This window comes from Terrapene carolina, unplaced genomic scaffold (genome assembly GCF_002925995.2).
Source record: "Terrapene carolina triunguis isolate 2854851 unplaced genomic scaffold, T_m_triunguis-2.0 Scaffold227, whole genome shotgun sequence".
Taxonomy (NCBI): domain Eukaryota; kingdom Metazoa; phylum Chordata; order Testudines; family Emydidae; genus Terrapene; species Terrapene triunguis.
Window position 1 is genome coordinate 1,557,649 of NW_020664578.1, and position 14,360 is coordinate 1,572,008.

The following is a 14,360-nucleotide window of genomic DNA, read 5'->3' on the forward strand; positions in this document are numbered from 1 at the left end:
ATATGTGAGTTTTTGATTTTTCACCAGAATGTCAACCGTCTCAAACGTGAAAGAAATAAGAATTTGTCCTTCTAGAGAAATGTCTGGACCAGAATCTCAAAACACCTAAATGAAGGCCCTGTGAGGTGGATCAGTATCATTTTCCTCATTTTACAACTGAGGAAACTGAGGCACGGAGCAGGGCAGTGACTTGGGAATCTGTGGCAGAGCCAGGCATGGAACCCAGGAGTGCTGGCTCCACATCCCCTTTGCTCCAACCAGTAGGCACAACTGCCTCCCCCAATCAGGAATAACTGCTGTCGAAATACACCGCTGCAGTGCGTGTTCAAGGAAACAAAGGACTGAAATGCTTTCGTCTAAGCCAAGTTACGGGGCTCGATAGAGGGTATCTGCGGGACAGACTAGATGGTCTAATGATCCCTTCTGGCCTTAAGCCCTGTGGAACCATGCAACTACGAAGGCAGCATCAACGGAATGCCCAACTCCTCCATTTCCCTTACATTAAGTTGCTTAGTGATACAGGAACAAGATGTTGCTGCTGCTGCTGTTGTTGCTGCTGTTGTTGTTGTTGTTGTTGTTGTTGCTGCTGATGTTGTTGCTGTTGCCAGGCAGAGATGTTGCCAAGCGACAACCCGCTGGGTGAGCTGAACGCCGGGAGTGAGGATAACTCTGCACTGGTCAGCTGATAATCTGAAACAGAAGACACGCTGCTCAGAAGCAAACCCTTCATTGCATCCACACCAAATCCTGAGCTTGGCCCCTGCGACAAATGAGGGTGGAGAGCAAATCCTTCTCCATGTTGTAACAAATCTGTAGGCAGCTCAGGAACCTTGCAGGTGTCACTGTGATGTGCACAACAGCTGCTTGGGACAGCCCAGCAAAACTGGGCATAGAATGCACATCCTCCTCCTCCAAAATCACAGACCCCTTCTGCTTGAGCTAAAGGAGAATCACCATTCACCATGTGCAGTATAGGGCTCATGACACACGAACGAGCAGCTCTGATTCCATCCAAGAGACTGCAGTAGTTCATGCACACACATAAAGGGATTACATCCAGTACATGGAAGTGGTGTAGAAACACACACATGCTGATTCCATCCAGTAAAGGGTAGTGGTATATAAAACACACACACACACTATTTCCAGTACAGAATAGTAGGATATAAACACAAACATGCACACCGATTCCACACAGTATAGGGCACCAGTGTAGACCCACAGAAGTACTGGGCAGTGGTGTACACATGCATACGCTTACCTAGTTAATTACACCCTATACAGTGCACCAAGCAGCACTTCTACCCCACAGCAGGGCTAAGCAGTACAGAGGAAGTGGAAGCGGGACTAGTACGTTCCGTTGATTAGAATTCGTTTACATCTGAGCCAAAGACGCGCTTGCTTCTTAATGGAATAATAAACTTTTTGTGTTTGATCAGCGTCTTATTTTGTTATGAAAGCTCCTTGAGATGCCTGGCATGATAAAAGCGGCTGCAGACATTGATCTTGCTGCTGTTTAATTGAGTTAGCTGACACATCAGCAAGGCCATCACTTTAACGAACTCCATGTGATCATACTGCGTAAGCAGATACAAGCTATCTTTGCTTCCAAATCTGCTCCACTCCACCTTCCAGCGCATGGCAGCCCCCTCCTCCCTTTTCTTCTCCCTCCAGACTCAGCTTTTCAAAGATCTTGTCATCTCCTTATTTATATCGTGGTAGCAGCTAGAGGCCTCAGTGTGCTAGGTGCTGTACATGCCGAAGGCAGGAGGAGGAGAAGGCAGAGGGGGCAGCCTGCTAGCTCTAAGCTAGAGCTAAGGGTCAGAGAAGGCTGAAGGCAGGGGAATATTGGAGGCGCTAACCTGCTTCCCACTAGCTCCCAGCAGAGAGGGATGTGGGAGTTCCTACAAGGACTACTGGCACTAAGACTGTTTGGACTCCTTCAGGGGAACAAGGCCTTGGGCTGTCAATAGCTTGTCTTAATAGTTGCTCAACTAGGAAACAATCTTGCAATGAGCCAACAACTCTATCAAACATATAAACTTATGAACAATACTACACACCCTATTCTCATATGCCAGTGGAAGGCATTCATATATACTAACTACTAGAGCTGAGCAAGAAATTGGTTGTGGTTAGTTTTGGGTTGGGTGGGGTTTTGTTTGTTTGTTTGTTTTGTTGTTTTTTTTAATTTGGTGACCAAACCAAAAAAATTAAAACAAAAACAAAAAAACCCCTCACTATTTGTTTTGAACCAAAATGGAATTTTTTCAGTTTTCTGGACAAAATGAAAAGCCAAAATGGTTTCACTCAGGTCAAACAAAACATTTTGAACATTAATTCAGATTGACATTTTGTTTAAAAAAAGTCAATTTGAAATTAAATGTCAAAGTAATTTTGTTTTGATACTTTCTAAACAAACCGTTTTGACACTTCGGAGATTTGTGTTCAGGGATTTTTGGAGGGGGATGAGGTTCAGCTGAAACTATTTTGCAAATTTGATTCACAAATCGTTTTGGTGCCCTGAAAAATGCACTTGGGCAAGAGGGTGGGGGAAGGGCAAATTTCTAGTGACAATTTGTGTGTGTGTATGCGCGCATAGGTTTAGTAACTACACACAGAGAGATACTGGGCCTCACTTTACATTAAGGCCTCTTTACTCCACCACATTAGGGGATGTAAGTATTTTTTATATATACAATTCTTGTAACCTCTCAGGGGCTGGAGATATCTGTTATGTACCTCAATCCCAAAGAGACAATAACAGTTTTGCCAGTCCCAGGTGCTTAAACAGCATGAATCATGTCCCTGAAAAACCACAAGACTGGCTTAAAAATCTGTTTTTTGAGCATTCAGGAGTTATGTTTTCCAGCTCTTCTCAGCAATCATGAGGGCTAGAAATGTACTTAAAAAACGAGATGACATTTCATATAATCACATGACTCCAGGAGCAGGAGCTTTCAGAAAAAGACCAAATATCATGAAACTTGCTGTAAAATCATGAGAGCTGGCCAGGCTGGGAGTAACTATGCATTGGCAGAGAATTGTTTTCTGCTAAAAGAACTGACCTTTGATCAAAGGCGGTTCTGCTGTATTGTCTCAGCATTTGATGCGCACACAATAGAGCCAGAATTCCTGTGCGCCACTCATCACCCACCGCACCCCACCTCTCATGTTGGGCGTTTGTGGTTTCAGTCTTCCCCACCCCTGCAGGGACAAACCTGCCTGCAGCAGCACGTCACAAAGAGATGGCTGAAGGGGAGCTGAAAGGCTGCCAAAGTTACTTATGCCGATTTGCGGCACACCCACCAGAAAGTCCCAACCCTTGATTCTCTGCGGCTCTGTGCCTGGCTCAGTCATTTACACCAGCCGGGAACCATTCAGGCTTGGTAGCACTTTACAGCCACTGGGCGTGACAGCCACCAGCTTTAGGCAACGCTTGGGGACTGAACTGCAGATTTTCCCACACGTGGAAATGTACCTTGCTATAGTTTGAGCTAATTTGGTAGGCTCTGCAGAGCAGACATAGAGGGGGCAGATGGCTGAGCGGGTTATACACTTCTCCTGGATGGAGGACGCTCACCCCAAGCCCATCTAAAGCCCAGGGCAGTCCAAATTCCAGATAACCCTAACTGGGGATTGTGTACAGGGGACACTCAGGAAAATTAATCTCAATTACCGAAACGTGTGAATTGAAAGTGGATTAGCTAAACCGAATTAAACCCCCGTGTGGATGCTCTCATTCAGAATTCAGGTGGGCTTAACTGGGTTTAGTTTAATTCACTTTGGAAATGGTTATTATTTAAGAACAGCCGATTGGCTCCTCCGCTAGCAAATGCTCAGCAGAGAAAAATTCTGCATCGTCAAAGAGCGGAGGAAAGATGAGATGTCTTAGGCTGGAAGCTTTTTTGGGGAAGAGACTGTCCCACATCGTGTGTGTGTGTGTGCACGCAGCCCCCAGCACAAAGGGGCCCTGGTCTCATCTGGGACAGCGGGACCCCACAGTCATATGAGCAATGATCATCACACTAGCAGCTCTGATATCAGGCCGTTTAGCCAAATATTCAGGCAGCCACGTTTGGACATTTTCCCCCTGTCACCCCTATGCAGAGGGATGAGCGCAAGCCTACGCTGCATTCATAATCTAGCCTTGCCCTGGACGCTCTGAGCAAGGTTGAAATCCAGGCAAGGAGAGGAGACTTCTACTTGCCTGTGAGCAGACATCTGCTGGGCTACACCTATTAATTATAAGAGGGTGTTCCCCACCCGCCTACTCCGGGCTCTTCCAGACAAACAGCTTCATACAGCATTTTTACAAGATATTCTCTGAGCAGGTGCCAAACCTTCCACTCTGCACGGGTGTGGGACAGGTTCCAGAGACCTACTGCCTTTTCTGGGGACAGATGTTCCATAACCTTCATCTCTCTTTCTTCCTAACCCCAATCAGTTAGTAACTGGCTTTATGCCCAGAAGGATGCTGGGTTTTGGTCCGGACGCTCATTTGCACTAAGACTTCTTTACACTGCATTGGAAGCATAAAAGGGCCAGGAAGTGGATGTAACTGTAATTAGCACCCACTTCAAGGCACCTTTACATTGCCACAACGGCGTAATGAGGCCTTAGTGTAAATGAGAATCACGGCCTTAAAATCCTTACTGATGTAACAGCGGATGTTCTCATTATCCATATAAATGACCACTCTTTAAAAACAAAAAATACTGCTAAGCTCTTATCCTCAGCGATATCTTGTGGCAAGGAGTTCCACAGGATGTTATGCATCATGTGGGAAAAGTTGGCAACATCCTGGCGGCGGTTCCAATCAACACCATAGTTTCATGTCCGTCGCACTTACCTGTGTTGTACGCTGTGGGCATGGCAGAGAAAGGCAGGCCCTGGGTCAACAGACTTGGAGTGGCCACCGACACGACAGGCGTGGTTAAAGAATGAGTTGCTTGGGAGACTCCTAACCTCTGTGCATTCTGCTGGGGAAGCAAACGGAGAAGGAATTAGAAGCTGAATGTGTTTAAACCACCGGTGGGTTAGGTCTGTAACCGCCGACTGCAAGGCTCCTGGCACCTACCGCTCGGCACTGTTGGAGACAGAGCGGTAGGATAGATGGAGCGCTGGTCTGAGCCACCTGGGGAATTCCTGTACGCAGCGGACTAAAACACCAGACCACTTTCAAATCCATCAGTTCCAGGCTCTCCGGACCCGTATGCCTTTCAGTAGCTGGATCATTTGCGCTGGGTTTTATTTTATTCTTTTCCTTCTGATGTTTAAAATACCCCGGGCCTGATTCTCCATGGCACTAAGGTGCCATTTCCCTGCCAGAGCAGGGAAAAGCGGCCTTCATTTAAAGGAGAATATAGTTCAATGTAACTTGCCTTAAGCAAACCAGCCAAAGTGAATTGGTTCAAAGAGATGCTTCTTTTTTAAACAAAACAGCAGGGGAGGCGGTAGCAGGGCTTTCAGGGACACTCACCCCGCAGAGAGGTCCTATGTGCCACTTATGTCCCACTTAAATCCTATTTTTCTGGCTTGCATAGTTCTTGTGCTGGCACTCTGCACAGAGGTGAATTTTACTCTTAAGACGAATGCCCTGAGGTTGCTCTAATTTACACACCAGGGGCTGGAAAGACTATTTATCTTAGGTAATTATCTGGCTCCCCTCACCCCCGTATGTGAGCGTGCTATAGTCTTTAATGCATTTGTCCTCACAACGCCCCCCCGTGAGGTAGGGCAGTGCTATCATTGTACAGATGGGGGAAACTGAGGCACGGATAGACTTTGACTTGTCCAAGGTAATTTATACCCAGTTTAAGGACCCTTTATGTTACCAGAACAGTCTGAAGGGACCCTGGTGTAAAAGAGGATCAGGCCCGAGAAGTACAAAGGTGACTTAAAGCTATCTTAACTTCCTCCATCCCTGTATCGAACGTGCCTGAGAATCAGTCCCCTTGACTTCCCTGGGAATCGAGGGTACTCAGCATCTCTTGGCAGTGCTGGATGGGGCCCCGAGTGAGATTTGTGGGCCTCAGTCATTAACAAGCCCCCATTTTAAAGAGTGGCCCCCTGAGGCCCACTGGCACACTATGCAGACATGCTGCCCTGGGATAGCAGCACCTAACCCCTCCCCCCCCCCAGTTATTTGGGTGGATCTGAGGGCAGGATTAGGCCCTGTTTGCAAACCAGATAATCCGGGCTGCCTGTGTTAATCTGATTTAAATCAGACTCAAGAGGCTTGACTCTAATCCGAGGCACCCGGGCACATGTCACCCAAGGAAACCCGAAACAGAATCCAGCTTAGACCATGCTTGGCATGGCGCGATGCCCGCCGGGTCATTTCGGGCCCCGGTCGGTCGAGACAGCGAGTTGCTGTCTGCGCCCGGTCAATGGGAGTGGAGGGCGACAGCTGCCTTGCGGGTTGTGAAGGACAGGGAGCAAGGGAACCACCTCTGAAAATGGCACGTGAAGATGCCGCCAGGAGACCTCGGCTGTGCTGATCCGATTTACCCGGGAAGCGTTCAGAGACGGGTGCTCTAGGGCCTCTAGACATAGACAGATTTAGACAGGATTCACGCTCAAGGCTGACGCAACTCCCGAGCCTCCCCACTCCGCCGCGCCTTAGCATTTGAAGGCACCAAACGGTCAGTCAGTGTCTCCTTAGCCTGGCAGCATCCTGGCGCGCCAGTTTCAGAAGCCAGCTCTTTGCAAAGCGGCAGGTCGGTGGACAGATCAGTTCCAAATAACCAAGGGCGGACGATTATACGGGCGATGATGACTAAACCTTGAGGCTGGAGAAACAGGTTTCCGAGGCACGCATCCTGCAGCCAATGCTAGCCCGGGCTGTGACCACTGCCCCACGGGTTAAGAGTATTTAAGACAAATGCCTTAATGGTGGCTAGGATTTAGTTTGGGGTCCAGCCAGCCCACGGTAACAAGCCACGCCGATGACTACCTTCTGGGATTGGGTGCAGTGTGCTGCTCTGACCCCGGCCTTCCAAAAGCCATTTTCTGGCTCCTGAGAAGCCCATGTACAGACCTTACTTGAGTTCCTAGACAAGGGGAAGGGAAATCAGAGCTGGGATCCACCAGCCCAAGGACCATGCACCACTTCAGTCTCATTTCAAGAGCCCGGTTCCCCCACTGCACACTGGGCCTGATTCACATTTATACTAAGGCCTTGCCTACACTCGAAAGGGTTTGCTACAGTCACTGTAAGTCCCTTTGCATAACCGGAGTGGTGTAAAGGGGGCCTTAGAGTAAATGGGAATCAGGCCCCTTGCAAAGCACTACCAGACGAGATTGGTGGTATTTTGCATCCACTTTGCCCAAGGTAAAGGGCAAGGGAGACTCAGGCCCATAGTTCTCAGATTAGGATTTAAGTGGAATGTGTAAGGGCATGTCTACAAGGAGAAGTTATTTCAGAAAAAGGTAGGATGGAAATTTAAGGGCTTGTCTATACCTGGAGTTATTCTGGAATAGCTATTCAGGAATAACTATTCTGGAATAACTCCATGTATAAATGCTCTTATGTCTACACTACCCGTCAGATCTATCAGGGATCGATTTATCACGTCTAGTGTAGACGCGATAAAATCGATCCCCGATCGCTCTGCCGTCGACTCCAGAACTTCACCACGGTGAGAGGCGGAAGCGGAGTCGACGGGGGAGTGGCAGCGATCGATTCGCCGCCATCCTCATGGCCAGGTAAATCGACCTAAGATATGCCGACTTCAGCTACGCTATTTGTGTAGCTGAAGTTGCGTATCTTATGTCGACCCCCCCCCCCCCCAGTGTAGACCTAGCCCTAGAATAAGAGTGCCTTATTCCGAATTAGCTTAATCCACTTTGGAAGATGGCCCACACATGGAGTTACTCAAGAATAGGTACTCTCCTTTAAATTAACACCCTACTTTAATCTGGAATAAATTTTGCGTGTAGACAAACCCTAAAGCATTATAGCTATTCCAGAATAGAAGTGTCCACACAAGAGATCTTCTGGAATAGTTTTTGTAGAACAGCTTATTCCATAATAGCGATTCTGGTCAATTCCTCCAATGTAGACAAGCCCTTTAGATTTTCTGCAGCTGCTCTGCACAGGAGTGAATTTGAGCCTGTAAAGACCAAGCACTGGTCCTATTCCCTGACTCTGAAGATCCCAGGAAGGTTCAGAATGAAGCCAAACAAACAGCTTTTCCCCCAAACAATGTGAAAAACAACTCCCCCAAAGAGCAAATGGAGGGAGGCAGCTTCTTCCGTTCTGCAGGGTTGATGGGAATGTTACACGAATAGCAAGATGATAAAACTGTAAAACACCCAGGGGCCTGCGGCCCTTTCCCACCACTCTCGCAGGGTAAAGGGGCATTAAAATAGGTGTAAGTGTAATGTACACTTACTCCCCGAGTGATATAAAGGGGCCTTGGTGAATCAGGCCCCAACACTGCAATCAAGTCATCAGCCTAGAACTCGCTGTGATTTCACGCCATGCCAGGTTGTTATAATTAACAAAGTTTTAGTGCCTCTCCATGCAGGCAAATTTTGTCGGCATTTTAATGCTCTCCACTGCCCCTGGTTATTTTGACAGCCATGCGAGATTGTTAACTGTTCGGAGTGCCACACTTCCATTCGAGATCATTACAACATCATGCATACATGCTCCCAGGTGAAATCTCTTGTCACTGACGTCGTGATGGATGGGGATAGCTCTACACTTCCAATGAAAAGTCTCAAGTGTCGTGTATAAGAATAGGGTAATATCCCTTTAAATAGTCTGTGAACCCTCTTGTGGTGCTCTCCACGGTCTATGGCTTAGAAGCTGCCAGAAACACGCCCACTCTGTTAGCTGGGGTTGATCCTGCTGGCGAAGGGTTAAGTGGGTTCTGCTGACTCACTGAGAGGCAGGTGACTCATCGCTATGCCTGTGTATAAAGGAGGTGGGAGAGGTTGTTTATAGAAAGAGGACCTGGGAGGTGGGCTGAGCAATAGGGAGGGAGCCAAGTAGGAGGAGACGGTTTGAGCTGACCTTTGTGTTAAGAGAGCCAAGGGAGTGTTTGCACTAAATGGGATGGGTTTATACAGCAATAAAACTACCAAGCTCTTAAACAGCACTTTTCATCAGCAGATCTCAAAGTGCTTTATCAAGGAGGTCCATTCCGTTATCCCCATTTTACAGAAGGAGAAACTGAGGCATAGAGCAGGGAAGTGTCTTGCCTAAGGTCACCCAGCAGCAGAGCCAGGAGTAGAACCTACGACTGCTGAGCCCCCATCCAATGCTTTACCTACTAGGCCACACTGCCTGTTAGCAGTGCTCTGTCGCACCGTAATTTATGGCTATTAAAACCTTTCCTGACTGCCACGACCCTGTTACCCGTCCGCACTGCACCAGAATAGCATCAGGACGAAATGGTATGATTGCCACAAACAAGGTGACAGCACTCACTTTGCTGGCAGGAAAAGCGATACAAATAATGAGAAGCCGTGTTCCTCTGCAGAAATTAGTTCTTGGGAATGAACGTGTGGGACGGAGAATTCAGATTTCACTTTCCATTTTTGGGGTTGTTGTTTTTTTAAAGAGTTCTTAGTATTTGAAGAACTTGATTTATTTCCTGCTCCCCTTGTAACAGCGTTAGGCCAGATCCCCAAGCGTAGCTCTTTTGAACTTACTGGAGCTATGCCTCCGTGACGCCAATGGGACGATGCTGATTTATCCTAGCTGGGGATCTGGCCCATTGACTCCAGTGGAGTGACACCAGTCTACACCAATTAGGGATCTGGCCCATTGACTAGAATGGAGTGACACCAATGTTAACACCAGCTGGAGAGTTGGCTCTTTGACTTCAATGGAACTGTGCTAATTTAAACCAGCTGGGGACCTGGGCCTATAGCTTTTCTCTGCCATGCAGAAAATGATTTTCCCTAACATATAGATTCCTAGGGCCCAATTCTTGGCTGCTCTATAAAATAATAGGTCTGGAAATTACAGTTGTGCTGACTTTAAGGCTCCTTTGCACCACCAGAGCAGTGCAAAGGGGGCCTTGGAGTCAATGAGAATTAGGCCCATGACGTTCAATGCCTTCTTTAACCCCTGCCCCTATCCCTCCAGGCCTGGTGTTTAAGGAGGTGTTAAAGGAAACAAAAAGACTCATGTCAGGACAGGACTCGAAGGAAACACACACACAGCACAAGGCAACTCACCAGATCCAAGTGGTCCTCCGTCTGAATGCAGAAGAACAGAAATAAAACCAAGAGGCACCGTTACATTTATGCCTTTCGCCAACTGGTTCCAAGCCCAACTCCAAAGGCCTGATTCTCATTTGCACTAAGGCCCCTTTACCCAGCTCTGGCAGGAGAAAGGGGCCCTAAGGTGGCCATAAATTACATCAACATCCACTTTAGGACTCCTTTATGCTGCCATCACGGTGTAAAGGGGCCTTAGCGTAACTGGGAATTCAAGCCTGCAGTCTTCAGTGCTGTGTTCTCATGAGCAGAAATAAAGAGGCTAATGCATTTATCTTCCCGAGAAACTTCTTCAAAATAGCTAACGCTTGCTCTCCACACAGTTTGTGCACTAGTACAACTATATAGGTTAGGTTTCAGAGGGGTAGCCATGTTAGTCTGTATCAGCAAAAAGAACGAGGAGTATTTGTGGCACCTTAGAGACTATCACATTTATTTGAGCATAAGCTTTCGTGGGCTAAAACCGATACAGTTATCCCCATTCAACCCCTGTACAGGAGAGTATACAGACGCTCCCCGGGTTACGCAAGACCTGACTTACGCAAATTCGCACTTACAGAAAAAATTCCATAAGCCAGAAATAGGATTTTCGAGTTGCAGAAATTTTTGCGTAACGTACGGGTCTACGGTTCCGACTTATGTAAAATTCGAGTTACGCAAGGCTTTCCGGAACAGAACGATTGCGTAAGTCGGGAGGGCGTCTGTCAGCATCTTTATACCAGTATAACTGTGTCCACACTAGGGGAGGTTGCATCCCTTTAACTAGACTGGTATAGTTAATGTGGGACAACTTTTGTGTGTAGACAAGGTCTCAGAAACTTGGTGTGATCCCCATCTATTATTTTGGATTTGAACTGGCCAATATTGTTTTGTTTTTCCAAACTTTTCCATGGCTTTTTGTGCATCTGAATCTTTTGCTTAGTTTTATTTTTTGCATAGACAGTTTAGACTGATTCTCTTCAGCCCCAGTCCCGCATACGCTTATGTGAGTAGGTAACTTTCTGCATGCGAAGCCTGGTCTACACCAAAAAACATAGGTTGACCTAGCTATGTTGCTCAGGGCTGAGAAAAATGTCACACTCCAGGAGCAGAGCTGCAATGCTGTGGCTTTGCTGGTCTAGCAGCTGTAGTGTAGACATATTCTGAGTACTCTGACTGGGACTGTCTAAGATGGGAAGAAAGGTGTGGGGGGGTATAAAACCAAGTTAGCTAACTCAATACCTATGTCTTCACTGCAGAGTTAACTCGCGTTATCTACACTCAAGTTAACACCACTCCAGTGAGCTATCGGTACCCAGAGGGCAGGTCTACATTGCAAAATAGCTGTGTTCTTAACTTGAATTAAAGCCCAGGGGAAGCCTGGGGTTGAATTTGAGCTCTCACCCGAGTTAAAAACTGAGTTACCATGTCTTCACTGCTATTTTAAACCAAGTTAGCTAATCCACATGAAGCACACACCTTTTTTCTGCAGTGTGGACAGAACCACAGTGATGTGTTAGCAGCTGATGTGCTAACTCAAGCGGTAATCAATACCCCGTCACGGGCCAGCCAGCGTGAGTTAATAGCACCCCACTTGCGTTAAGGGTTTGTGCGTGTGGACAAGACTCAAGGGAGAGGCAACCCTCAGGTTATAACTCGAGTTTACTTTGCAGTGAAGACAAGCTCAGCATGAAACGCCCCTTTCCCCCCAGGGGTTGATTCTCAGTTACACGGAGGCCACTTTACACCGCTCTGGCAGTCCGAAGGGGCCTGAAAATGAGTATAAATTACACTTTGTGGTCACTTCATGAGGGGTTTAAAGGGGCCTGGGCGTAACTGAAAATCTGGCCCACTGTATTTACGCTTTCTTTAAAACTTCTTTGTGTTACCAGAGTGCTGCAAAGCAGACCTAGTATAAACGAGAGTCAGGCCCCTAAGACAGAGCCAGGCATCCACCTTTACAATCTGAGAATCGTCAAATCCTAGCAATGGCGGGCTGGAAGGGACCTCGAGAGGTCATCTAGTCCAGCCCCTTGCGCCGAGGCAGGACCAAGTAAAATCTTGTTAGCTTGTCATGTCATAGCCTGGCTATTCCTGGGGAATATCGCAATAGTCTATAGCAACACCATTGTAAACTGCAACGTTATGGGCCATTACTGGGGAATACTAAGAGTACTTTAGAGTAATAATCCTGCGGCAGCGCTGTCATCCGCTGCAGCATTATGCACCGTTACTGGGAAATACCGCAGCAGCCTAGAGTAACAAGCCAATGGCAACACCCCGCCTTGCTGCAGCAGGATGGGCTATGACTGGGGAAGCCGACTGCCAGTGGGAGCTGCAGCAGCTCAGACCCCGAGAGAATTCTCCCCCCCTCAGAATTCAGCGGCACTCACCAAATGGTGCATCAAACCCTTTGCGCCCTGCGAGGTGATCACGCGTAAGTCCGGCTTGCGGCTGTTGGCGGCGAGCTGCGTGCCGTGGGAGGGCGGTGGCGGCGACTTTGCCGGGATGATCTTGCCCATGGTGTTGCCGTTTGAGACCGGGAGGAGACCCGGCGAGGCTCTGGCACTGACATACCCGTTTCCTGCAAGGGGGGGAAGCAAAGACATTTCGGAAACAGTCGGAAGAGGAGCCGCAGGGCTCGGTTCTCCATCGCCCTGCACCTGGGGCCCCATTCCCCCCATTGACACCCCTGTGGAATGAGCGTTCAAAGGCTGCAACGCCAAAAAGCAGGGGCCTCGTTCTGACTTAGACCAAGTCCCCTTTACACAGTGCAACGAGGGCTTAACGTCATTTCTGCCCATTCCGAGGCCCCTTGCACTGCTGGAGCGACCCGAAGGGGCCTTCGTGTAAAAGAGAATCGGGCCCAGTGATCCTTCCTCGCTCTCACCCTTTGTCGGGCGGGTCTCTTCGAACTGGGAGCTCTTTGGGGCAGGGGCTGTCTGACCACAATGCCCAGCACCCAGCTTAGTTCTCAACTGGTCCCACCACTACAGTCTCTGAGCACCTCACAAGCTATCATGCATTTTTGTTGTCATAGATTCCAAGGCCAGAAGGCATCATTGTAATCATGGGTCCCCAAACTTTTCACAGTCGCCCCCCTACCCCCCCATTCCTGTCCATGCCTCCCCCCAGGAGCCGGGAATAGGACCGTGGCTGCAGGGGTGGGGGCAGGGCACGGACAGAGGTAAGGGGGCCAAAGATGGGGCCGCAGCTAGGGGAGGGTCTGGGTCCGGGGCCGGGAATGGAGCCATGGCCAGGGGGCAAGGCTGGGAGTGGGGCTGGGTGGTGCTCCCTCCCCGCCCCCCATGGGGGCTGGCCCGGGCCCCGCCGCTCCCCCCAATATTCTTCCATCCCTGCCGCACAGTTTGGGGACCTCCGATCTAGTCTGACCTGCTGTGTAACACCGGCCAGAGAACTTCCATAAAATAATTCCATCTTTTCGAAAAAGATCCAATCCTGATTTCAAATTGCCAGGGATGGAGAATCCCCCGTGAGCCTGGGTCAAGCCATTCCAGTGGTTAATTACCCAACATTGTGCACTTTATTTCCAGTCTGAATTTGTCCGGCTTCAACTTCCAACCTTTGGATCATATTGGACCTTTCTCTGCTAGTCGGAAGAGCCCATTACCAAAATATTTGTTCCTTTCTGTAACAATGCTGCCCGGGCTGAGGCTCGCCCTCAGAGCCTTCTGCATCTGAGACGGACATGCTGATAACTGTGCTAAGAAGGAACCAGTAACATTGATTTAGTTTTAAATCTGTGGCAGCGCTGAGATCTAAAGGCATCTCTCCTGAATTCCAGTCTAGTGCCAGCCCATCCCAGCCTTACAACACTGCTATAAGGCCGAGGAGAGTTGTTATCCCCTTTTTAGAGATGGGGAACTGAGGCACCAAGGTTTGCCTGAGGTTGCAAAAATGTCTGGGACTTGACCCCACCTTTCTAGAGCCTCAATCTAGAGCCGTAACCACCAGGCCACCCTTCCTCCCACTTACTGGGGCCTCTAGGCACTACTGCAATACAAGTAATACATTATTGAGGGCCTGATTCTCATTTACACTGGGGCCTCTTTGAACCATTTTGGTAGCGTAAAGGGACCTCAAAGAGGGCCTAAATCACAGTCACACTGACTTTAAAGTGT

The 14,360-nt window shown here is 48.5% G+C and overlaps 1 protein-coding gene across 11 annotated transcripts in view; it reads right to left on the reverse strand.

Annotated features, from left to right (window-relative positions):
* Positions 1–14,360, reverse strand: part of MEF2D (myocyte enhancer factor 2D) — a 124,492-nt gene that overhangs the window by 18,669 nt on the left and 91,463 nt on the right. For 5 of the 11 annotated variants that reach the window (XM_026656270.1, XM_026656265.1, XM_026656274.1 and 2 more), the window contains exons 7-10: positions 12,612–12,802; positions 10,198–10,218; positions 4,853–4,982; positions 501–690 (exon numbers count right to left, since the gene is read on the reverse strand). In XM_026656270.1, coding sequence (XP_026512055.1) covers positions 501–690; positions 4,853–4,982; positions 10,198–10,218; positions 12,612–12,802 — 532 coding nt within the window. The remainder of the gene's footprint in view (positions 1–500; positions 691–4,852; positions 4,983–10,197; positions 10,219–12,611; positions 12,803–14,360) is intronic. The other 6 variants (XM_026656269.1, XM_026656275.1, XM_029912470.1 and 3 more) reach the window with 3 other exon arrangements.